We start from the raw sequence: 25,364 nt of genomic DNA, 5'->3' as shown, positions 1-25,364 counted from the left end.
ATGGTGATGCAGAACACCATCACGGGAGGATCCTCTATAGGAGGACAACTGTGGCAGGGCATAAGATCCAGATCTATGGACAACGGCCTCTGCAAAGGGTTGCCTCGACCTTTTCGGGGTACCTGCAAGACTGGGGACTCCTGCATTTAACTTTATTCCCACTTGAGGAGAGGCACCCCTCGAGGAAATTATAGCCTAGTAAACGACACAGCATTCGCACGGTATTATGACTAATGGACAATTCTTCTGGGCTTGGTATGTTTTGATGGGCGTCTTTGGGCTGAAAAACCTCATCCTAACTAATTTATTTATTATGGGTTGCCTCCCCGTAGTAGCATAATATTTGTAGAAATGAATATTTAATGAGTTGGAGGTAATAGGCTTGAGAATGTCTGTGCAGGATTTCAACTCTTGTTGATAGAAGAGCATCGCCAAGTGCTGAAAACCATGTTGTGACCAAGATGGCCCAGGATTGCATAAAGCCTCCATTCATGGAGGTCCCAGGGACTTCTTGCTGTCCGGTTCTAAGCCGGCTTAAGCACTTCGGTGTAGACTTGAGAAGATATGCGATCCCCGTCCTGCACTGGTATCCGGGATCATTGCTTTTCCTGAGGCGAAAATAATTTCAATGGTTTAAAGAACATGAAAATTGGAACTTGGAATATTACTACATTAAAAAATGACTATCATATTGACATTTTGAATGACGAATTCAGACGATTCGAGCTGGACTTTTTAGGAATTTCAGAAACTCGTATCCCGGGGGTAGGAAAACTAACGTGAGGTGATATAGAGTTTTTTTACTCAGGCAGGAAGGATGGGGTACATTGACAAGGAATAGTGCTCATGATGAATAAGGAAGCTGCTAAGTCTTGTTTAGGCTGGGAAGGTATTAATAATAGAATACTAATTGCTAATTTTATGACTAGAAAGTTCAGGGTTTCAGTTATAGTAGTATACGCCCCTGTAGAACCAACAGACAGAGATACTAAGGACTCAGATGAATTTTACTTACAGTTACAGGAGCAAATAGACAAGGTCCCAGGTAGAAATATGATGTTATTACTGGGAGATTTTAATTCCCAGTTCGGTAGAAATGGGGATAGATGGTATTCTAGTCTAGGTAATGTTGGTGTAGGAAAAGAAAACAGCAATGGCTACAAACTGTTGCAATGTTGTACGTATAACAATCTAGTTATAACTAATGCGTTGTTTGGTTATAAAATGGCCCGTCAGTTAACATGCTATTCACGTGATGGTATGACAGCAAACCTTATTGATTATGTTATAGTAAACCAAAGACTGGAAGGATCAATACAAGATACTAGGGTATATAGGAGTGCTGTTATTGATGTTAAAAGTAAAGATCACCATCTAGTAGTGTCAAGGGTTAATTTAAAACTGAAATATCGGAAGGTTAAAAACCTCCCGGGAAGTTATGATGTGGGTAGACTCCAGGATGAGAATTTGAGAGAAACTTTCCAGGAACAGTTGAATACTAAACTTGAGAGTTTAAAATTTGATAATGTGGAAGATGGTTGGAATAATATTAAAAAAATAATTTGTGAGGTTGCTGAAGGTGTTTTAGGGAAGAAAGCTAGAATTGCAGCTAAGAATATTAGTGAAAAAGCTTTATGTTTAATAGAAAGGAGAAAGGACTTGTACAAGAGTTGTACAATTGATCTATCTGAGTGATAGATCATATGAAAATAAAAGAATTGTAAAGAGAGTGGAGAAAGCATTAAAATATGAAGTAAGAAGGTGTGAAGTGGAGGCCATGGAGAAAATTGCCGAGGATCTGTAAGATGCAGCTAAACGGCATAATAGTAAAATATTGTACTGGCACGCTAATAAATTGAGAGGGAGTAGCCAATCCGGACTTGTCCCAGTTAAAGATAGGAATGGGGTGGCAATTAGCGATAAGGAAAAAAGTAAAGAGAGATGGGCCGAACATTTTGAGAACTTGCTTAACCGAGATAGAGTTACAGGAAAAAATATAGAGGAAAATGATAAAGTTTGTGATACTTTGGATGTGAAGGAAAATTTGTTTTGTGAGGAGGAATTAGCAACAGTACTAAAAGGATTAAAAAATAATAAGGCTCAAGGTGCTTATAGGGTGGTAAATGAGTTTCTCAAATATGGTGGCTCTGAGGTTAGAAATAAGTTACTGAAGATTATGAATATGATTTTTGAAAAAGGGGAAGTACCGAACGATTTTAGGAAAACCTTAATTAAGCCACTTTATAAGAAAGGGGATAAAAGTGAGTGTGGTAATTATCGAGGCATTAGTCTGGTCTCTGTAGGTAGTAAATTACTTAGTAATATGATACTTTTTAGACTGAGAGATGCCGTAGACAAATTTTTAAGGGAAGAGCAGTGCGGTTGAGGATGTGTCGACCAAATTTCCACTCTTAGGCTAATAATTGAGAAGTGCCTGAGTTTTCAAACACCTTTGGTCCTCAGTTTTATAGATTACGAGCAAGCGTTCGATTCTGTTGATAAAAGAGCTTTAGTAAAGGTTTTATCCTTGTATGGTATACCAGACAAATACATTAAAGTGATTAGTGCTATGTACGAGAATAACACTGCTGCGGTTAAGGTAGGATATGAGGTTAACAGCTGGTTCTGTATTAAATCAGGAGTTAAGCAAGGCTGTGTTCTATCCCCCTTTATATGAATTATTTTGATGGACTTTGTTTTAAGGAGCACAGGAAAGGCAATGGGAGACCACGGAATCAAATGGGGAGGAAAGAATCTTCTGGACTTGGATTATGCTGATGATTTAAGTATCCTAGATGAAAGTATGAGCAAAATCAATGAGGTTTTAGAGGTTTTGCGGGTTCAGGGTACTAAAATTGGTTTGAAAATTAATGATATGAAGACTAAGTCACTAAGGCTAGGAATAAGTGAAGATGAAAAGGTGACGTTGGGTAATGATAAGATTGATCAGGTGGGCAGTTTCACTTACCTTGGTATTATTGTTAGTATAAATGGTGAGAGTAGTGTAGATGTTAAAAATAGAATAGCGAAGGCTCAGGGTATTTTTTCACAGTTAAAAAAAGTCTGGAAGAATAGGAAGATAAGTCTGCAAATCAAGATTAGACTCTTAGAAGCGACATTGATGACATTGGTCAAATATGGCTCAGAAGCATGGACGCTCCGAAAAGCGGATGAAGATTTGCTAGATCTTTTCCAGAGAAATTGCTTAAGGATTGTTCTGGGTACCCGGCTGACTGACCGTATTTCAAACAATAGGCTGTACGAAAGGTGTGGTTCAATACCGCTCTCTAGGGCTATAATGAAAGAAAGGTTGAGGTGGTTAGGGCACGTTGTGCGGATGAAGGATGACAGATTGCCGAAGATTGTTCTTTTCGGCCAACCATCTAGGGCTAAACGGAAAGCAGGGCGTCCCCGTCTGGGGTGGGAGGACGTCATAAAGAAAGATTTAAAGGAAATGGGAACTTCGTGGGCGGGTGTAAAAAGGGAGGCTTTGGATAGATTGGGGTGGAGGAGGATCGTGCGTAGCTCTGTTGGCCTCAGGCGGCTTGGTGCTGCGGTGAGTAATTAGTAGTAGTAGTAGTAGTAGATTAGTGCTATGAACAAGAATAACACTGCTGCGGTTAAGGTAGAAAATCAGGTTAGCTGCTGGTTTTGTATTAAATCAGGAGTTAAGCAGGGTTTTGTTCCACCTCCTTTATATGGATTATTTTGATGGACCTTGTCTTAAGGAGCACAGGAAAGGCAATGGGAGACCACCTTTCCTACGTATTTTATATTCCTCTCTCATTTACCCGTATACATGCTACTGTTCGTCTGTGTGGATGTCTATATTTCCTTCTGTACTTGCTTCTGTTCACCATCTTCATGACAAAGCAAGAGTCCGCCTGTCGACTACAAACACTCCTGTTGATCTCCTAAAGATGAAGAATATTTATGTTATCTCTCTATTTTCGCTGGCATATAAATACTTCCACGGAGATATCCCATGTTGTTTTTCTGGACTACTTAAACTAGTAAGGAAAGTAAATTTGTACACAGTTCGTAACTGGGAGGATGTGATTATTCCGGCTACTCCCTTGGTTCGTTTAGACTCCGGTCTATCTCAAAATTAATTGAATGTGTTTAAGGAAATGGTGGGCATGGAAAGGGTTTTAGTTGCCTTCCAGTCACTTTCGACTATTAAAAAGGGCACTAGACATTTCAATTTCCAATCGGACGAGGCATTTTTGAAGTTTCTACGACAACGCTTTCTATAAGAACCTTATATGTCCCAAGGACATAAATTACATCCCTTGCCCTGAGGGTTGTGGGGGAGAATCCTCCTCAAAAATATATTTTCTATCTTGAAATCAACTACGCTGAACAAAATGGCTATCTCAAAATTTTGATTGGATGTGCTTGGGGAAATGATGGGCGTGGGGGGGGGGGGGCTAGTTGCCCTCCAATTACTTTTGACTATTAAAAATAGTCGACTTAAAACGAACTTTTAAGTTCGTTTTTGCCCTCCTGTAATAGGAGGGCTAGTTGCCCTCCATTTACTTTCGACTATTAAAAATAGTCGACTTAAAACAACTTTTAAGTTCGTTGACAACACCCCCCCCACATCCCTGAGGGCAGTGGGGGGGGGGTGTTGTCATCCTCAAAGACCTAATTTCCAAATCTTGCAAGTACGTTGAAGAAAATGGCTATCGAAAAATTTTGACTGGATGTGTTTGGGGAAAAGGTAGGCGTGACAGGGGGGTGCAATGAGTCCGTTGATTTTGAATTGAAGTTATCAAGTATTTTGCAATAGGTTGCATAGATTGCATCAAGACGCTGGGTATTTGTAGACAGAGAAAAGTCAAGACAGATAGTCCAAGTAATTGAGAGGCAAATTTTTAAATGGCTGGGGCACGGGTAAATGGCAAGAGTATGCATGACTCTCTTATTGGACACATACTTGTCAGGTTAGTTTTTGGAAATACATGCCTGCCTAGAGTCTTAGGCATGCTGATCAAGAATTCAAAAATTGACATAAGACCATTAGATTGCCTGTAATAAGAGGCAAACAAGGCACGCCCGCCTATGGTCTTAAGAAGGTTGACCAAGAATTTAAAATTGACATATGACCATAAATTTGCTTGAAATAACAGGCAAACAATCGTTTAAGGCCATCTTTATCTTTCAAATAGTACCTATTCTTTGCCTAAGCTTAGCCCCACATTCTGAAAAAAATTTGAATTTTTCAAAAAAATTTTAAATTTTTGGAGCACTTGCCCAAGACTCTGGGCGGGTAGGCGCCCCCAAATATTGTCCCAAATTCCTCTCTCAATTTAGCACTTGTTCAGGGATGCCCAGCGTCTCCAATCACTTTCCCAATAGTATCTATTCATTGTCTCAGCTCAGTTTAGCAATTTGAACCAATTTTCACTTTTTCAAGTTTAGGGTCACTTGCCTGAGACTCTGGGCAGGTGAGGTGGGCACCTCCAAAAATTGTCCTAACTTCCACTCTCGCCTTACAACTTATTCAAGGATACCTAAAACCATCAACGGTTAGACTGTTGCCCTAGCGGTAGCCATGCATGCGCTACACACATACCAACAATACATTTTTTTTTTTTTTCCACATGGGGTCCCAATCTAGCCCATGTCCATCGCTAAGCATTCATCTTGCACACATAACAACAACATTTTTTCCATTTTCACATGGGGTCCCAATCTAGCTCATGTCCATCGCTTAGCATTCAGGCCTTGACAAATAAAGCCCAGATAGTCAGACCACAACGCTCCAATCTGAACACTGAACGCAAAAAAAAATTAATTAAAAATTTGCATTCTGAACCCCTGCCGATAATCCACAGACCTTATATGAGGGGGTCACTATGCATTGAAAATAGTGAAAAATGAAATTTGCTCAGAATGCTGGACTGAGATGAGGCAATGAATAGATACTATTTGAATAGATAATAGGCAATGAATAGATAATAGATACTATATATAAAAAGTGCAATGAGTATAAATATTGGGTGTTTTATTTACTGATACCCCTTAAAAACACAAGGACTGGACATATTATAGTTTAAAGTAATTGCACATCAATGGGCTCTTCCACTATCGAGATGTTGAGAAAAGCTCCTTTTATCCCCCTTCAATTGCCTTTGTCCTTGAGAAGTCACTCTAAAAGCATATGGGTCAAAAAGACAAACTTTAGCATAAAGAGTGGATGGTCAAGAAAGAGAAAGCCCTCCACATATAGAGTAAAATTCTGTTCGTTTTAAGTTTGAATGTCACTCTTTAATTTCATCTGAAATGTTTTTGTATATTTGATATCTCTTTGGTATTTACCGTCATATCCTGATAGGGCCGTATTCAGGATTTTTTTTTTTGGGGGGGGGGGGTAGAACAAAGGCATTAAAATGTGTTTTGGGGCCTTTTTATTACATTTTACGAGCCAGAAATTTTTTTTAGACGTTGGGGGGGGGGCTCAAAAACCCATACTCTTCCTCTGAATAAGGCTTTGTATCCAGGGATTGCCTACATATAAGGAGGCACCCTCAAACCTACCTAAAGGACCGTAAAATTTGGGTCAATATCTACCAAATCATATTATTGAGTTAGGAATAAAGTGAATACACCATTTGATGCCTTTTTTATGCTGATTACGAATAAAATAAGCATTTCTATCGGAAATGAATTTCAGCCCCCCCCTATATAGGCTATACCTAACCTAACCCAACCTAACCTAACCCTGAATTGGCATATATAGGGGGGGGGGCTGAAATTCATTTCCGTTAGAAATGCTTATTATATTCGTAATCAGCATTAAAAAAGGCATCGAATGGTGTATTCACTTTAATCCTAACTCAATAATATGATTTGGTGGATATTGACCAAAATTTGACTCTTCGAATGCAAGTGCAGATTTTGCAGAATGAGGCTTTGAGGAAAAAAGGGTCATTCAATGTAACTACTTTCCGAAATAAGCTTGTAATTGTAAAAAAGAAACTTGACAGTAAAAGGGGAATTTTCATAGGAAAAATTCAAAGAAACGAGCCTCAAACGCTTTTTTTTACTTAGATACCCCCTCCCCCTCCACATATGAGAATCCATTGACCAACATATTACTAGATACAAATGATACGAATTGGAATTACAAACGAATAACCAAATAAAGCTTCAAACGAAAAAAATTACCTCATATTACTGTCCGTGAATTAACCCTTTTTGGGAGAGAAAATCTCAAAAACAGCGACGTTGCCATTTTGTAAAAAAGGATAATAAAAGTGCAAGCTTAGCCACTTGTGCGGCTCACTTCCTTCCTAAGATGCATTCGTCAATAATATATTTTCATCCCTCTCAACTCTTGTTAGTTAAAGAGATTAAGACATCAATCTAAAAGAAAGGAGAGTACAATGAATACAATTAAAATACATTTTTCATGAAATGAGACATAATCCATCTACCATTACACTATAAGAAATACTCATCGTGGTTCTTATCATTACAATTAAAAAAAAGAAAAATAAATGATCAAAAATTTTCGGGAAAAAACACAAAAAAATTCAGTATATTTTTCCTGTTCTCTAGTTTAATCTATCCTGTTCTCTAGCAGAAAGAATATTGAACCTATCAAGTAAATCAGTAATAAATCAAATTGAGAGACATCAATTTAATGTTTTAAAAGGTACAAAACAGTTCTAATAAAGCTTTAAATGGCCATATACAGCATCAACACTACTAACAGAATTAGGTCCAATACCAAGGACAGTTAAAGAACCTGGGGCGATTTGAGTCTTTCGAGCATCTTTAATTAAAGCAGTCACTAATCCAACATTCTTTGCTCTTTTATATAAAGTAAGAAGCTCTGCTTCAGAATCCACTTTTAACGTAATCTTTGGCCTCCCAGACAGCATCCATTCCACAACTGTATCAGGATTACTTTCCTCAGCATTTATATAACAATTAATAGCTGCATGAGCAACTTGAGCTGCCACCTTCCCTTTCCCCATCCCTAAATCAGTTCTAACCAAGAACACCATCTTAGCATCTTCCACCTTCTTCTTCTTCTTTTCATCTTGCTTCTTTTTGGCTGCTGTGGTGTCTTTAATAGCTCCATCTACCTTCTCCATAGTAAGAGATTCAACAGTTTCCTCGGGTTCTTTCTGTGGCTTCTCAATAGCAATTTCTTCCTTCCCTTTTTTGTTCTTCTTTTTATCCTTCTTTTTACCTGCTAGAACTTTCAATTTCCAATGAAATGATCCCCTCTGTAGTTTATACGAGCACCGATTCTGTAACAACTACATATTATCAGATAGGCTTAGAAAAAAAGGGCGTGGGGGCTAGTCGCCCTTCGATCGGGTTTGACTCTTAAAAAGTGAACTAGAACTTTCAATTTCCAATGAAATGATCCCCTCTGAAGTTTATACGAAAACCGCTTCTGTAATAACTACATATGCCCCCAGGGCAGAACTTACAACGCCTGTCCGGGGCTTTGGGGGCTGTGTCAACCTCAGAGTTTTATTATCCGGTCTTTGAACTATTTTTGACAAAATGGCTATGTCAAAATTTTTATCGGATGGGTTTGGGAAAGAAGGCGTGGGGAGAGGGAGAGGGTACTGACCCTCCGATCTCTTTTGAATCTTAAAAAGTGAACTAGAACCTTCAATTTCCTACGAAATGAGTCCCCTCTGAAGTTTATACGAGCACCCCTTCCATAAGAACCACATATGCCTCAGGGCATAACTTACAACGCCAGCCCCCGGGCTCTGGGGGGTTGTGCCAACCTCGGAGTTTTTATTATCTGATTTTGAACTATCTTCAACAAAATGGTTATCTTAAAAATTTTATCACATGAATTTGGGGAAAAAGGCGTGGGGGGGGGGGGGGGCTAGATGCCCTCCAATCACTTTTGACTCTGAAAAAGGGCACTAAAACTCCTAATTTCCACTCGAATGAGCCCCCTCCGAAATTTTTACGTTCACCCCGTCCATTTGAAGTGCTCTTGAGACAACATAATAAATAATCAAACAGCTCGTGGTAAAGAACTGTAAGTAAGGAGCGACGCGGCTTAATAGTAACCGAAACTCTAAAAAACTAAATTTGACACCTATATATATGTATCTAAAGAGTTGGCTTATTATGCTGATTCCAAATTTATAAGTTTCATTACGTTTAGTGTTGCACATCAAAGGCTACGAGCCTGAGAAAATTTGCCGGATTTTCCAAAAAGGGGGAAACATCCCCTAAAAGTAAAAGTATATAAATGAAAATCACACTATCAGATTCAGCACATCAGAGAACCTTATTTCAGAGGTTTCAACCTCCTATCTGGAAAAATGTGGAATTTCTATTTTTTACCGATAGAAAGATCACGGATACCTGTTTATTTGTTTTTTTTTCCTGGGTGATCGTATCGGCCCAGTGGTCCTAGAATATCAGGACAGGGCTCATTTGAACGGAATTTTAAGTTCTAGTGCCCTTTTTAAGAGACCAACGACGAGTGGAGGCCAACTAGGCCCTCTTCCTGCCCCCTTTATTCTCAAAATCGTCTGATCAAAATTTTGAAATAGCCATTCTGTTCATCATAGTTGAAAGGCCTAATATGCCTTTGCATTTAACATGACCCCCCCACAGCTCCAGGGGTAAGGTTTTTAAGTTATAAAATCTGCCCATTGTTTATGCATAGTATTTGTTATTGGGAAGTATGTATACAATTTCGGGTAGGAAGGAACTCTGCACTGAGTTTTTTAAAGGGGGAATTTTCCATGGGGAGGGAGGTTTCCAGGGGGCGTACTTGTCAGGGGAAATTTTAAACTGGTGGAATTTGCCTGAATTCCTATACAAAATTCCTGTTATGTGTCTTGCTTTCTCTTTTCCGTCTCAATTTTACGCGTGGAGTTGTTAAGGGTAGTTGTCCTGGGTTAATTTTCACCGAGATTGAATTGTATAGGGGACATTTCCGTGGGAAGGGGGATTTCTACGGGAGGTGGGGCCAGATTTCCTCGTATTATTTAAAAAAGATAAGAAATTAAATAAAAAAAACTAGTTTTTTTCAACTGAAAGTAAGAAGAAACATTAAAAATCAAAACGAACATAGAGTATTACGTTTATGTAAGGGGTTCACCCCTCCTCACCACCTTGCTCTCTACGCTAAAGTTCGAATTTTGTCACAATTCTTTAAGATTGACTCCTGAAGCACAAGGGTCGTTTAATTAGAACAATAAGAAGCTTTTTTAAAAGTACTAGAAACTTTTTAGCGTAAAGAGCGACGTGTTGAGGAGGGGGCAACCCCCTTCATATATGTAATAATTTTTGTTCGTTTTAAGATTTAATGTTGCTCCTTACTTACAGTGGGAAAACTTGTTTTTTAATTTAATAATAATAAAACATTGAAGCTTTATGGCCTTTACTATAGGCAACACTAAAGCGTTACCTCTGATACTAGATAAATATCTGGTCATAGGAGAAACGGAATTAACTGGGAAGGGAAAACTCTCCTAAACTCCGACTATGTAGATCATTTGGGTGTCCTAGATAATAGTATTATCGAAATGAATGTATTTTTGGAAGTTGAGAGTGCAAAACTAATGTTAAGAACACTGTACCATTTAGACAAGAAATACGTTATGGTGGAGAGGTGATGTTAGATAACGAGAAAATTGATCAATTGGGTCGTCTCACACTTACGTGAACAACGTTTTTACTAGAGATCGTGGATGTAGCAAAGATCTAAAAATGCAAAATAACCGAAGTGCAGGATGTTTTATCGCTGTTAAAAAAAGTTTGTAAAAAAATGAAAGTAACTCTATGAACTAAGATTAGAACATTGGAAGCCATGGTCATGACAGTAATCAAGTATGGCTCTGAAATATGGGCATTTCGAAAGCCTGACGGGACTTTCTTTAAATAAAATTCCAAAGAAGTTGTTTAAGGATAATTTAGGTACCAAACAGCAATCAGTAGTAAAAATGCGGCTCGATCCCACTTTCTTTGGCTATAATGAAAGATAGGTTAAAACAGTTAGACCGCTTTTTACGTATGATGAATGACCAGATTACCGAAGATCGTACTTGTTTGGTCATCCTTGTTGTGCAAGACAAAGATCTTGTCTTCCCCGAACGAGGTGGAAATAAGTTCAAGAAAAACAAAATTTAAAGGAAATTGGAACTCTATAGGAGGAGATAAAGAGTGAAGCTTTAAATAGGTTGCGGCGGAGCAGGATTGTGTGCAGGTGTGTTAGTTTCAGATGGCTTTGTGCTGCGGTGAGTCGTTAGCAGTAGTGAAGAAGTATTTTATGGTTTTAGATTAGTTTTCTTTATTTTTATCTTTTAGCTAGTTATGGTTGGATTAGTCATCTGAATGTTTCGAGCAAAGTTGAAAAAAATATAGCCTGCCTGGCTAATTATAGTGCATCAGTAATCTGATAGATAACGTTGTGATATTTTTTTTATTTCATCTTTTGAACACAAAGAATGCGTTTACTACGGGGTTGCTAAAATTGTCTCAAGACACAAATCTTTCTAATCCCCTAGTCTTATTGTGTGGTTTTGGCTTAGTAATATTCATTCTCAAGCAATTTCTTTATGACTTTATGAAGCTAAGAGTTTAACAGAGGGTCTAATGCTGAAATATCAGAAAATTTAAAACATAAGTCTGGACTGGGTTCGTGAACTGTCGATCGTAATTAATCTGAAATATCTTTTATATATTAAAACATAATTGACTGGTCATTATTGACATTTTTATGGGCACAATTGAATTGAACTGATGGTAATGAAAAAAAATATGGAACAGGTAACGCAAAAATGAAAACGAAAACAGAAAATGGAAAAAAAAAACAACGGAAAACGTGATTTTTTTTATTTTACTTAATTAGCAAAAAAACGTTTTTACTATGGAAATAGTAAAATCCTCTTAAAACACAAATTCTCTTAATCCAAGAGTCCTGTTGTGCGGTGTTGGATTAGTGATCTATATTCTTAGGCATTGGCTTTATGAGTATACAAACTTAAGAGTCGATCAGATACTCTGGTGCTAAAATATAAAAAAAAAAAATGTGGGTCATAGGGTTTGACTTTTGAATGACCTATAATGATGAGTCTAAATTGTTTAATTTAGATTTAAAAAAGAAAAGAAAAAAAAACATAGGTCACAGGGTTTTGACTTTTGATGGGCCTGTTATGATAAATTTTAATTGTTGTTGTTTTTTTAATTCTTAAGCACATAATTGACGTTTTATTGATTTGAGTTAGTGGTAATATAAAAAAGTTCTATTTAGTGTTAGCATATAGATAATATAAATAAAATAAAGAGTACTAAAAACTGTTATTTTTTTAATTATTTTTTTCAGATACTATCTGCAGTGCTAGCATTCCTTATCCTGAGTTCTATATTTTACGACATTCCTTATTTGGAGCAAAAGGTGGAACCTGGAATAAAAGTTTTCAATAAAGACATATGGAAGAGTAAATTATACATTTTCTGGATAATAGGAGTGCCTTTTGCCCTGGTTGGTTACTTCGTACCGTACGTTCATTTGGTAAGCCATTTTTTTAGTGTTTGATTATGCAAATGCTTATCAGATTTCAGATCAGCCCAGAGGAAACCAGTCGGAGAAAAATCTTCCGACAAGGGTAATTTTCATACATTCTAACATCTCCTTCATCTTTCATTTGAGTGGTATGGCACCCCACCCCTCCCCTACACTGCCGTTCCGTGTCGTGCAATTGGACTGTAGAGCTTAGAAAACCTATTAGTAAAAACAAGTTTAAAAAAAAGAGCCAAATCCCGAAAATAACAATTTTAGAAAATATCTGGGCCATGGCTGACGATATTTTTGGCAGCCTTCAGGCTTAAATATAGCACTAAAAAATTCAAACAAACCGTTTAGTTCATTTCGCAAGTAAAATCAGCTAAGTTAATTGTATATGTAAGTAGGGACCTATCATGAGTTACTACGAGAACACCGTGCTGCCATCAACAATTTAGTCTAACTCTGACCCCACACCATATATGGGCGTAGAAACCCCAGGTGGCAGCACGGTGTTCTAGTAGTGATTTGTTGGTATTCTTCCAGGAGAATTGTCTCCGGGCGAAGTTTGCACATGGGCTTTCAAGGTCAATTGATTTGTTGGTGGTCGTCCAGGAGAATTGTCTCCGGGCGAAGTTTGCACAAGCGCATTAACGGCGGGGAAGAGATATATTGATCTTAGAGATGAAGAGAATAACGCGGGAAAGGGTTTCCTAGGAATTTCAAATGTGACAGCGCAGGGATGCCAAAACAAAAGGAACACTCAGAAATTACGTTTAGGAATTATTTGGGCAAAACCGTTTTGAGACATTTTAGAAGATGATTTGGGCGAAACAGTTAGAGACATTTTAAAAGATGATTTCAGAAGATGATTTAGAAGAGGATTTGAGGGTGAAACTCTGTGGTCGTTATAATACACAAATTCTATTTGAACAGTGTTGTGAGCTCCTCTACCCCAACCCCAAAGAGCCCCGATCCCCCTACCCCAACCCCGAAGGAACCCCCCGGCCCCAAAGGTCCCCCGGCGCCCAAAAGGCCCCCCCATTTTTTAATACTTTTTTATGTGCACTTGAGACATAGAAGGGCCCTCCACATTTCAAAAGGCTATATTATATCTTTTCAGAACATGTTCCTTTCTTAATATTCCCTCCTAAACCCATTTTACAAGTTGATGCACTCATCCTTTTCACCACAACTTTACCTTACGACTTTTTGAATACCCCAACGCCAAGCAGTACTCTTAAAAAGATAAGTTTATATTATTTCAGAACAAGTTCTTTACGTAATATCCCGCCTAAACCAATTTTACAACTTGAAGTACTCATCCTTTTCACCCACAACTTTACTTTATGGCTTTTTGAATATCCCATCACCAAGCAGTATTTTTCAAAAGACTTTTTATATTATTTCAGAACAAGTTCTTTACGTAATGTCCCTCCTAAACCAATTTTACAACACACACAAATTTCTCTTAGAAATAATATTATTCATCAATGATAACACTTTCTGTTCGAACTACCAAGTTTTCTACCAAAGATACCAAATTTTATTTAGAAGTAACATTTTTTTTACTGTGATAATAACTTTTCTGTCAGAAGTAGCAAGTTCTGCTTAACACTAACAAACCTTCTCATCAAAGTAACGACATTTGACCTTAATACTAGCATACTTTTACTGAACACACACAAATTTCTCTTAGAAATAATATTTTTCATCAATGATAACACTTTCTCGGTTCGAACTAGCAAGTTTTCTACCAAAGATACCAAATTTTTTCTTAGAAGTTAAATTTTTTTTACTGTGATAAAAACTTTTATGTCAAAAGTAGCAAGTTCTGCTTAACACTAACAAACCTTTTATCAAAGTAACGACATTTTACCTTAATACTAACATACTTTTACTGAGCACACACAAATTTCTCTTAGAAATAATATTTTTCATCAATGATAACACTTTCTCGGTTCGAACTAGTAAGTTTTCTACCAAAGATACCAAATTTTGTCTTAGAAGTAACATTTTTTTACTGTGACAACAACTTTTCTGTCAGAAGTAGCAAGTTCTGCTTAAGACTAACAAATCTTCTCATTAAAGTAACGACATTTTACCATAAAACTAACATACTTTTACTGAACACACACAAATTTCTCTTAGAAATAACATTTTTCATCAATGATAACACTTTTTCAGTTTGAACTACCAAGTTTTCTACCAAAGATACTAAATTTTTTCTTAGAAGTAACATTTTTTACTGTGATGACAACTTTTCTGTCAGAAGTAGCAAGTTCTGCTTAATACTAACAAACCTTCTCATCAAAGTAAGGACATTTTACCTTAATACTAACATACTTTTACTGAACACACACAAATTTCTCTTAGAAATAATATTTTTCATCAATGATAACACTTTCTCGGTTCAAACTAGCAAGTTTTCTTGGACTCGGTTCAAACTTCTCTCCAGATTGACTGCTCTTTCAAAGGAGGAAACACAACTATCAGTCGATATATATTGTGCAGAAATTGGCCATGCCCTTCGCTGTGCTGGAAAAGCTGCCATCCCTCTAAGTAGACCCCGTTATCCTACCCTTTCTGGCTGGTCGGAAAATTCAGAGTTAGTGGATACCCATTCTAAGTCTAAATTCTGGCCTCAACTTTGGATTTCTTGTGGATGAAATCCACAAGAAATCCCCGAACCCTTGTTCGGGGTAGTCAATTCATTTCGCCTATTCACAAAAAGAAAACTCGTGAAGGAGCTAAAAGCGCAGAGAAAAAAGATGATTGATATTGAATCTGCAAGGGTCAAAAGGAATCCTTCTTTCCTTTGGTGTTTTCTGCACTCTAAAAGCGATTAGTCATGCGCTATCCCTGATTCTGAATGGTATGCGTACTATGAGTCAGAATTTTTGGCCCCTGATCCAGCCCTCAACGAAAGATACGAAGCTGAGTTGGACGACTTCTTAGATAGTTGTTCCCAGGGTGATTATGTTGTAATAGTGGGAGCTATGTGCAAGGCCATCTCTCACCTAAAACCTAAACAATCTTACGAGATTGATGAAATCAGCGAATCCATTAAAAAAGTGGTGGGTCCGCTCTCATTAGTCACGTAACTCTCCTGATGCAGATTATCCTCATTCAGGGTATTGTCCCAACCACTTTCTCAATTGGAGATCTTACGCCAGTTCCTAAAAAAGGGAAAACCACCATACAATGCTCCTCTTTCCGTCCAATCACGATTGCTACTTCTCTTTGAAAGTTATTTGAACTTTTATTCATAGATGAGTTGGAGAAACTCTTTTGCAGTCCTCCAAGACAATTCGGTTTCCAACGTGGTATTGGTTGTGCTGAAGCTCTCCAAGTCGTTACAAATGCACTCCTAGATGCACATGATTTCTTAGCTAGTTGTCCCAAGGGTGATTATGTTGTAACGGAAGGAGCTATGTGCAAGGCCATCTCTTGCCTAAAACCTAAACAATCTTTTGGGATTGATGAAATCAACGCCCTCCATTTAAATAGTGGTGGGCCCACTCTCATTAACCACGTAACTCTCCTGACGCAGATTATCCTCATTCAGGATATTGTCCCAACCACTTTCTCAGTTGGAGATCTTACGCCTGTTCCTAAAAATGGGAAAACTGCCGTGCAATGCTCCTCTTTTCGTTTAATCACGATTGCTACTTCTCTTTGCAAGTTATTTGACCTTTTATTCGTAGATGAGTTTGAGAAACTGTGTTGCAGTCCTCCAAGACAATTCGGTTTCCAACGTGGTATTGGTTGTGCTGAAGCACTCCAAGTCGTTGCAAATGCACTCCTAGATGCACACAAATCAGGAGAAATCCTAGCGATCGGTGGCTTAGACCTGCAGAGATCGTTTGATTTATTGATTCATGCACTTATGTTGCTAAATTCAGCTAAAAGAGATTGATCTCAAACATAATTCTGGCTTTCCGTGAGCTTTACTCTCGCCTTCGCGTGTGACTCAAGCTCCCTTTCGATAAAGGCCTTCTGCCAGCACCACGGTTAGCTTTGATACCAGTCTGCAAGGATGCCCGTCAGGGGGCAGTTTTATCCCTCCATTTCTTCATTAACTACATTATTGAGCCTCAAAATAGCTGTCCTTCATCATGCATTCTCAGTTCCATTGACATCTCCCTGGTATGCTTTGCTGATGACGCTCTGAATCTCAGGCGGACGCTTAATCGCCTTTCAGAAATATTCCCATGTCTGCAGTCCAATTACGAGAAAGTCGGTCTGAGATTTAACTCCCACAAGTCGGAAATCTTGTTTCAAAATTGGAAGAAGGACCCTCCTACTAAATATCACACTAGGTGATTACTCAGTAAAACCAGTTGATAAAATAGTATATCCGGGGCTGCCAATAGGTACTTCATTACAGCATACCCGCTCCCTCCTATTCTAACATCTTGAACGTTGAATATCCAGCTCCTATGCCTTGATCATTAAATCCACCCTGAGATTTAACCGTCCACTACTGGCAAGTATTTACAACGCTACCGCTCTGCCACATATCTTATATACGACCCCTTTCTGGAAACTCTTGGCAAACCGTGAAAGGTCTAAAATTCACTCTTTGTTTTTCCGTTTCGCCAAGTACCCTACTAAAATTGCCGCCATGGATAAAAAATTGTTTTCAAATTTGGCGCTATAACCTAGCCGACCCAAATCTAGCTTTTGAGGAACTTATTAGCCGGCAAAAAATAAAACCAGTAATGTTAAAGCACGAATGAGAAAGTTTGCTTGTTTAATTATTCCACTTGTTTCCAATTTTTTTTCTCTCTCTCTCCCTTTTCCTTTTTCTTCTTTTTTCCTTCCAGATGTTGTTGCTTTTTGCTGTTATTTTTGAAGAAGTTGTTGTTTTTATTGTTGTTTTTGAGTATATTTTCTTTCTGTTTCATTTTCTCGTATTTTTCTATATAATCCGTCATTGTACATCTTTTGCATACGATGGGTTTTCAATATACTATTATTAGCACTTTAACTGATGATGCTTTGATTTACTGATGATTAACTGATGATCATTTTCTAAGAAGGAGCTGACGACTAACATACTTGTATGCATTTTGTTGCCAAAAAAGAGCTTAAAATCATTTGATCAAGGTACCTCAGAGGGGTTTGGAGACTCACAAGGGATAATTTAATAGGAAATCAATAAGCTGACATGTTTTGATACTGGCTTTACTGCAATTTCTGAGAAACATATTGCAACTCTTGGTGATTTTGATGAAACAGTAGGACTCATAAATGCTTGTCTGCTGCCCACGTCGAGGTCTTCTAAGGCGAATATACACAATTAAGATTTTTTATATTTGAGAGGGGGAGTGATTTTTTGTTTAATAAACTTAAACACTCGTCCACATAACGTCTACCAAAAGGCTGTATCATGTTTTGCTCGTCTAAGGCGAACTGCAGCACACAGCACTAGTCCAAAAATACCTCTTACATTAAGCAGCTTTAAAGTTTATTTTATATCAAGTTTTTATTCCGAGCTTCAGACCTGCCAAGACTTTTCTCCGGCAACTTTTCATTTTATTGGAGGAATTCACCAGAAATTTTTTAGGTCCACGAAAGCCCATATATCAGAAAAAAATGTTGCTAAGAGTTTTTCTTAGAACAATAAAACATGCCTTTGATCTCACGGACTAAGAGATATGGGATTTAACAGAGACAGGTCTAAAACATTTTCAGACAAGAAATTACATACTTAAGTTCTTTTTTCATAATAGGTGGCGTTTTCTGAAGAAGTTGCTGTAAAAGCTGATGGAAAGTGGCTTGTCCTGTGTATTGGTTTAACGTCTGGATTGGGACGATTATTATTTGGTCAGATTGCTGATATGCCAAGTATCAATAGACTTCTTATCCAGCAAGTTAGTGTTATCTTTTTTACTTCCTTTTAATGGGTATTAAAAGAAATATTGGAAGAAAATGAATTAAAGTTCTTCCTTTTTTTTAAATTAGCTAATAAGTATATTGAATTCTTTGTTGTTGTTACAAAAGTGTGTTTCTTTTTTTTTCCTTATTATAAATTTTATGTTTGTATGTTCATTTCTCCGGATATGCCCCCCCCCCCCAGGCACTGAGGATTAAAATGTTTGATTAAAAGGACATGACTCATGTTCTTTGTCAAATATTAACAGAAAACTTCTGATAAACATGATTAGTTCCTCAGGTACTTGTAATTTGTGGTTCTAAAAAACTTTCAATTCAGATTAACGGATGCTATTTTCAACCGGTCATTAGAAATATTTCAGCACAGCCGTTGAACCGTTGTGACGCATAAGCTCGCAGCAAAAAATGAGGAAATTTGCAGGAAAACGGCCGCTTTTGCGTGAAACTGCATTAGTGGGAAACAAGAGTAACACAGCTGATCTTAGTAAACTAAACACAAAAAGAAATTAGAAAGCCTTGATTCAGATACTGGACTGCCAAGACGTGCCAAAACCTTGCAATGGAAAACACTGGTTACATTGCCTTCTTGATTTTTTTTTTCTTCGGAGAATACCTTCATTTTGCATTCTACTCATTATACTTTTGCTGCACTTACCTCGAAACTAACTGAGTTTAAATTGTATTTCTTATGCACCTTAGACCCATGAGCATCACCAAATCTCAACAATAACTTACAATAAATCTGCTTAAAATTAAAGCAGTGTCAATTAACATTCCAGGACGAGTAAAAATTTCGAAGCTAGGTGCGATCATTTTTATTGGAAAGAAAAGTGTCAAAATCTTCGGAAAAATGAGCTTTGCATGCTTAGCTATTATACTATAGAGAAACGTTCTACCCAATGAGCTTTGTGAACTAATTAAGATGTACGAGATTATTTCCTCTTCTTTTTGGGGGAAATCATACGAGAATAAAATAAAACTGACAGCTAAAATTTTGCTTTTATACATAAATTAAAAAAATCAGTTTATATACGTAGATATATAAATCAATAGAACAGCCAAAAAAAAGAAAAAAGATATTAGGTAGCGGAGCGTAGATAGAAATTGCAATTGTGCTATTCAGATATATGGTTATGAGTTACTTGCTTCTGATTTCAGGAAGTAATTAAAACTAACTTTTAATTTCACTACCAAATAAATTAAATTTGTTTATTCTGATGAAAAATAATCTTGTGATTAGCAGTATAGCAATTTTTCTTTGACTTGGAATCCTTAACTAAGTCCTCTTAGGACCAAAAATATCCTGTGGTAGCGGAATGGATTGAAGTCTGCTTGGTAACAGTGATGCCAGGTGCCTGACTTAAGAATGCGCACCAAGGGAAACGAAAATGCGCAATCGGCGCATTTTCAGTATCTATTTTTTGGGTGGAGTTCGAAATTCAGGTTAAATTAGATCTTGCAGGGATGAGTGCAAAAAAAAAGAAAAAAAAAAAAAAAAAATCAGAGACAATGTTACCAGAAAGTGTGAATTTTGCTTTTCAGAATACTAGAACTCAAAATTGGTAGGATTCAGTCTTCATTGACAGAATTCGGCATCATGTTCCAACATCTGAAACAGTGAAGCATTTTTGACTGATTACATGCGCTTTTGTGGTCGAAATTTTCTGTTCTCGGTCTCTGGGTTGACGAGAAAGATACTTTCCTTAGTTCCCTGGTACGCCAAAGAATTAAAAAAAAGGGAACTAAAGAAGATCTAACAAAAAAAAATACTTGCCAATATCTAAAGTGGTATTTTACATACTTTCTGGCTAATATGCGGACTTATTCCCTATCAACAATAGAAATTGCGATTAAAGAACTAAAAAAAGAAATAGGTACTCAGTATACTGGTCATGCAATATGGATAAGTTATACAAAAACGTTGAAGTTAAAGGCGCATTTGATAAAGATAATTTCTTAAGTCAAAGATAAGAAATTAGACCGGCCGCTCTTAATGCAGCTATCTATAAAATTGCAGGCTAAGGACAACGTTCAGAGATTTTGTCAGGAAATAAAAGCCAAAGACATATACATATGAGACAAAATTGTACTTGGCAAGGTCCTTTAACAGTTCCGAATGTTATTTTATTTATGTTTCCCCTTTAATGAACTTTGAATTAGTTTTTTACATTTTTAATCCAATATTATATTTATCTTCGACCAGTATTCAAGATTATTTTTAAAGTTAAACAGCAAACCCTCCTTCTATATCGCCCAAAATTTCCTTGATAGTTTCATCTTCATTTTCATTGTCATTGAATGGTTTTTTGATGTCATACATGGCATTGGTAAATCTATTCAGCATACGGGTGTAGAATCAAAGACCCTACAGCACTTTCCCTGGCAATTTAGCCTAAGTCAGATGGTCACAGTAGAGTTAAGCATTTAAAGGTGCATCCTGTTTCAAATTTTGTACTTGAAAAGATTCATAACAGAGAACACTCTCTTGACGAAGGGGTTGTTGATGGGTAAACCTCAAATGGAAAAAGTTGTTTTTGCTATGTCAAACAAAGGTCAGCTTTCCCCGCTCTTTTCTGTATTTATTTATTTTTTTTTTTATCGGACATTTACCTCTTTCCCATTTGGTTTTTAACGCTAAGGATAATGTACGCTTTGATAATTTGAGATTTAGGTCATCATGGAGCCTAGAATGTGATGTGAGAATCCCTACGGGGTTCTAGTTAGTCAGTTAACACTAGACTCTGAAATTTTGATTTTTGTCATTCTTATTGTGAAGGCTAAAAGCGCCCACTTTGTGCCGAATTTTTCTAACATGCACCAGATCGGCGCAATTCACCAATTTGAAAATTCAATGTGCAATCGACTAAAACAAAAAACGCCCAAATGGCGCAAACGCACGCCACGTGGCAGCTATGCTTGGTAATACAACTAGACCTCGGCGCCGCGCCGACGAGGGAAGACCGGCGGTGGCGGGGCCAAAAATAGCACGCCACGCCGCGCCGCCGGTAAGATGTCGGCGGCGCGCTGCCGGCGTGATCAATGCTGACCGCATACATTAATTTTTTCATCAGTCTTTCTCAAATCACAGCTTAAATTTACAACAGATTCGAGCCTATTCATGAGTTAAAAATTCACAAGTCGCTGGCTGGAAACAGGTCTTCTTCGTTATCCTTCAAGAGAAGTAGAAATGTGGTAGAAACGAAATGGCTGTGGCGTTTCAGAACCCTTGCATAATACGAGCAGTTGAAGTATCTATTCGCTATGTATTCTTAACATAAATAATTATCAAAATTAGTAGTTTTTTTCTTCGAGCATTACTGCATACAAAACTTCAAACACCGTATCACAAAATTCGTCAGTTATCTGGGTAAAAACTTTGAATATAACTTTGAACTTAGAAGCTTAATTTTTTCATAATGCCCTTTGCCTATATCTTTTTTTTCACCTTTAAAACAATTGAAATGGGCGACTTTGATATTGATTGTTTGTTTTTTTTTTTGCTCTTTTGGATTCTTAAAAAGACTTCTTTTATTAAAAATTGTTTTTTAATTACATTTTTAAAAAAAAATGCACTTTAAAGTTTTTTTGGCTTCTTTATAGAATATATGTCATGTAGGCTGAACTGCTGCTTTTTTATTGCTTTTGGCTGCTCTTTTGGATATTATTCGTTTTTTTCTTTTGGGGATTCATTCCAAACTATAAATTGATAAATACCTAATATCAGTCAAATTATAAACTGCATTAAAAGGAGTAAACACATCAAATTGAAAAATACATGGTGAACACTTCACATGAGAACACTTCAATTACAATCAAACAAAAAACACTTATAGTTTATTCTGTATAAAGAAAAATTAAATGCCACCTATGTTCTCGTAAAAAATGAAAAGCCCGTCCGTTTTAAATGTAATTAAAGGAAATAATATGCAGACTGAAGTAGCTCCAGGAAGATGTTGGGATTTTCATCCTAGTTCGTCACTTTTAATCCAAGCAAAATGTTAGGACACTTAGTATCAATTATTGAGTTTAAGCTTTGATTTCCAAATTCTCACAAAAATTACCAAATTTAAGAAATTCGCAACAATAAGTCCCCTGTGGTGAAAATACTCAAAGACTCGTCTTAGATTCCCACCCAGGCTCAAAGCCTCTGTTATGGTCATTTCCATGGAAATCTCCAAAGAGTTTCTCATTATAATAGCTTTTAGGCATTGTTAAGGGTATTAGCCTTTTTTGCCTTTTTTCAACGCTTGCAAAAGAATGTTATAATATTTCAAATGATACATTTGTTATATTTTTGCATATTTTTAATCACTGTAGACACTTCAGAACATTGCAACATCTAGTACTCTGAGGTCATAAGACTATCAAAGACTCCTCCTTGAACCTCCCAAATGGAAAGCTTTTATTATGATCTGGCCTTTTAATGTAACTTGGGCTATTGACAAAGGGCGTCATTGCCACTCGAGCACAACGTTAGGTGGGGTTGTCGATATCGCTTTCGTCACACCGATTTGTTTTAGTGAGAATCTGCATGGTACATGAATGAATATTTTCAAATTAAACCTGTTTCATCAATAAAAAAAAAACGGGTTGGACGCATATGCCCCTTTCTCTTTGGACGAAAAAACAATGCAAGTGCTGTATCAAGTATGACTCACGAAAATCTTGTTAATTTTGTCAACTTTTCAACTTTTTGGCATCCCTGCTTTCAATAATAATAATAATAAAAAAAAAAAAAAAATCAAGGTACTATCACTTATATATAATAACTCCCTATGCCCCCCCCCTATGGATACTATCTTGATAGGATACCGTCTCTGATTTAAACAAAAAAAATAATAAACTTATTGTCACCCCTGTTTAAAAAAAAATCGAGGTATTATCATTTAAATATGATAGCTCACTACCCCCCCTCTCTATAACACCTTGATAAAATGCCGTATCTGCTTTAAATTAAAAAAAAATAACTTTTTGGGATCCCTGCTTTCAATAAAAGAATTTCGAGATATTATCATTTAAATGTAATACCCCCTACCCCCCCCCTGGATACCACCTTGATAGGATACCGTCTCAGCTTTCTTTAGAAAAATAAGTTATTTAATAATTAACTAGGTGACTATATGGCTCAAACAAACACGCAAAATAACGTTAAACAGCTTAGTGTTCCTTGAAAAAAATTGAGGGTATGAGTAAAGGGGTACATAGACAACCCCAAAAATGTCGAAATTATTCAGATATACCTCAAATTATTGGAAAACTGAGTCATAGATTCGCCGTGGCATTCAATAAGATCCAAAGAATCTAATTAAAAGGGTGCACACGCAAAAGCCAAATTAGGCCAGTAGCCTATGAGAAATCGCAAAATACCCAAGACAATAAACAAGTCTTAATTGGGTGCCCTGGGTCTATCAAAATATTTCAATGGTTTCCCATGGAATTTGATATCATTTTCTTCTGTCTCCACTTTAAATGAAAAAAATATTTATTCTTTTGGCATCCCTGCTTTCAATAAAAAAATAATGTATTATCACTTAAAAATGATAGCCCCCTATCCCCCCCTATAGGTAATAATTTATAATTTATTTGTGGGTGATATTTTTGGGGTAGCTTCGGAACAATTGAATATTAAACATTCAGGCGTTCAACAATTGAGTATTAAACATTAAGAAAATCTTATCTAAAAACAGCAAAAAAAAGAAAAAAGAAAAAATCTGCAAACTTATAGTTCTGGCGTAGAAACAATCTGACAGATGACAGTTTCAAAATTCAACTGGATGCTGAAGCTGTATAGTAGTGAATTCGTTCTATAATTCTATTCAACTTGAAAATAAAATTTTTGACTACGAACGATGTGAGAAATAGCGATTGGGAAACTACATTCGAAATGATTTGTTTTTTTTCAACACATGAAGAACAGTGTATATTGCATTATTTGTAATTGCATATTGCATCTGTCTGGTTTTTATGCAAAGTAACAAAAGAGACGAAAATTAATGAACAGGAGAGCGGTGAAGAATTATGGTATGCAAAGTAATATTTGGCAGGGAAGTCACTGGTGATAAATCGCTAGGAGTGGCACCGTGATTGCGTGATTTTCGGTGATTCGGGGAACCCAATTTTTTTCGGGGTCACGCATAGATTTTCGGGGAAATACCCGAAAATTTGGGGATAGTGCAAGCCCTGCTTCATTTCTAATCTGGAAAATCGAAATACTAAACCACACGAGAAGGAAAAGCTCCAACTTTGCGGTTGACGCAATAAAGAATTGCCGCAAAATTAATTAAAGTCGACCAAACGCCGCCGCCTCTGTTGGCGGCGGCGCGCCTTTGACGCGCCGGCAGCGTTACAACACTCCGGTGGCGTTCGACCGGGCCTCTCGTCGACGGCGTTCGGTCGATCCACCGGCGCGGCGCCGGGGTCTAAATACAACACTCGGGGTTTTATCCCAGCTGCCGCAGCGTTAGGAGATAGGCCTGCTATCAGTTCCTATAAACAAACACCGACCTCTGCGTCATCACAGGCTCTGAAGGGTCTTTATACTTTTATCCTGTCAGGTATTCTTAGGTTAGGATAAGAATCCGACCTGGTTTCAGAATATGTACCGTCTGTGTAATTATATGCTATCATTGTAATCGTTTTAAAACTTGGACATTTTTTTGTTTCTAGTTTTCTATTCTTTTGATTGGATCACTTACTATGCTTCTCACCATTTGTCGTTCGTTTGTTTGCTTCATCATCCTTTGCCTCTGCCTTGGTTTAGCAGATGGTTGCTTCGTCGCTCTACAAGGCGTCATTCCCTTTGATCTCTGTGGAAGAGAAGGGGCATCTCAAGCTCTTGGTTTTGCTTTAGGAATTATGGCTGTTCCTATCTCGATTGGACCTCCTATAGCTGGTAAGGATAATTCATCGTATATATTTATAGAATTCATATACTTATATAGATCGTAGCCAGGAC

At 37.2% G+C, this 25,364-nt stretch overlaps 2 protein-coding genes across 2 annotated transcripts in view; one reads left to right on the top strand and one right to left on the bottom strand.

The window, feature by feature from the left end:
- Nucleotides 1-25,364, top strand: part of LOC148938576 (monocarboxylate transporter 10-like) — a 71,536-nt gene that overhangs the window by 36,701 nt on the left and 9,471 nt on the right. The window contains exons 4-6 of the mRNA XM_089107689.1: nucleotides 12,329-12,517; nucleotides 18,247-18,387; nucleotides 25,076-25,301. Coding sequence (XP_088963815.1) covers nucleotides 12,329-12,517; nucleotides 18,247-18,387; nucleotides 25,076-25,301 — 556 coding nt within the window. The remainder of the gene's footprint in view (nucleotides 1-12,328; nucleotides 12,518-18,246; nucleotides 18,388-25,075; nucleotides 25,302-25,364) is intronic.
- Nucleotides 7,677-11,060, bottom strand: LOC148938577 (peptidyl-tRNA hydrolase 2, mitochondrial-like). Its single transcript, XM_089107692.1, has 2 exons — nucleotides 11,037-11,060; nucleotides 7,677-8,267 (listed from the first exon to the last, which is right to left on the bottom strand). Exons 1-2 carry the CDS (start codon nucleotides 11,058-11,060, stop codon nucleotides 7,677-7,679), a joined length of 615 nt encoding a protein of 204 aa, XP_088963818.1.

Source organism: Artemia sp. Qi Xiang Cuo, unplaced genomic scaffold, assembly GCF_049724085.1.
Source record: "Artemia sp. Qi Xiang Cuo unplaced genomic scaffold, ASM4972408v1 HiC_scaffold_3115, whole genome shotgun sequence".
Lineage (NCBI taxonomy): Eukaryota > Metazoa > Arthropoda > Branchiopoda > Anostraca > Artemiidae > Artemia > Artemia sp. Qi Xiang Cuo.
This window is presented reverse-complemented; position numbering and strand designations above follow the sequence as displayed.

Coding starts and splice junctions, on each gene's coding strand:
- LOC148938577 (XM_089107692.1), bottom strand. CDS start 11,060: ATGACCAAACAAGTACGATCTTCG. Junction 8,268..11,036: donor CCAAACAAGTACGATCTTCG/GTAATCTGGTCA, acceptor TAGTTGTTACAG/AATCGGTGCTCGTATAAACT.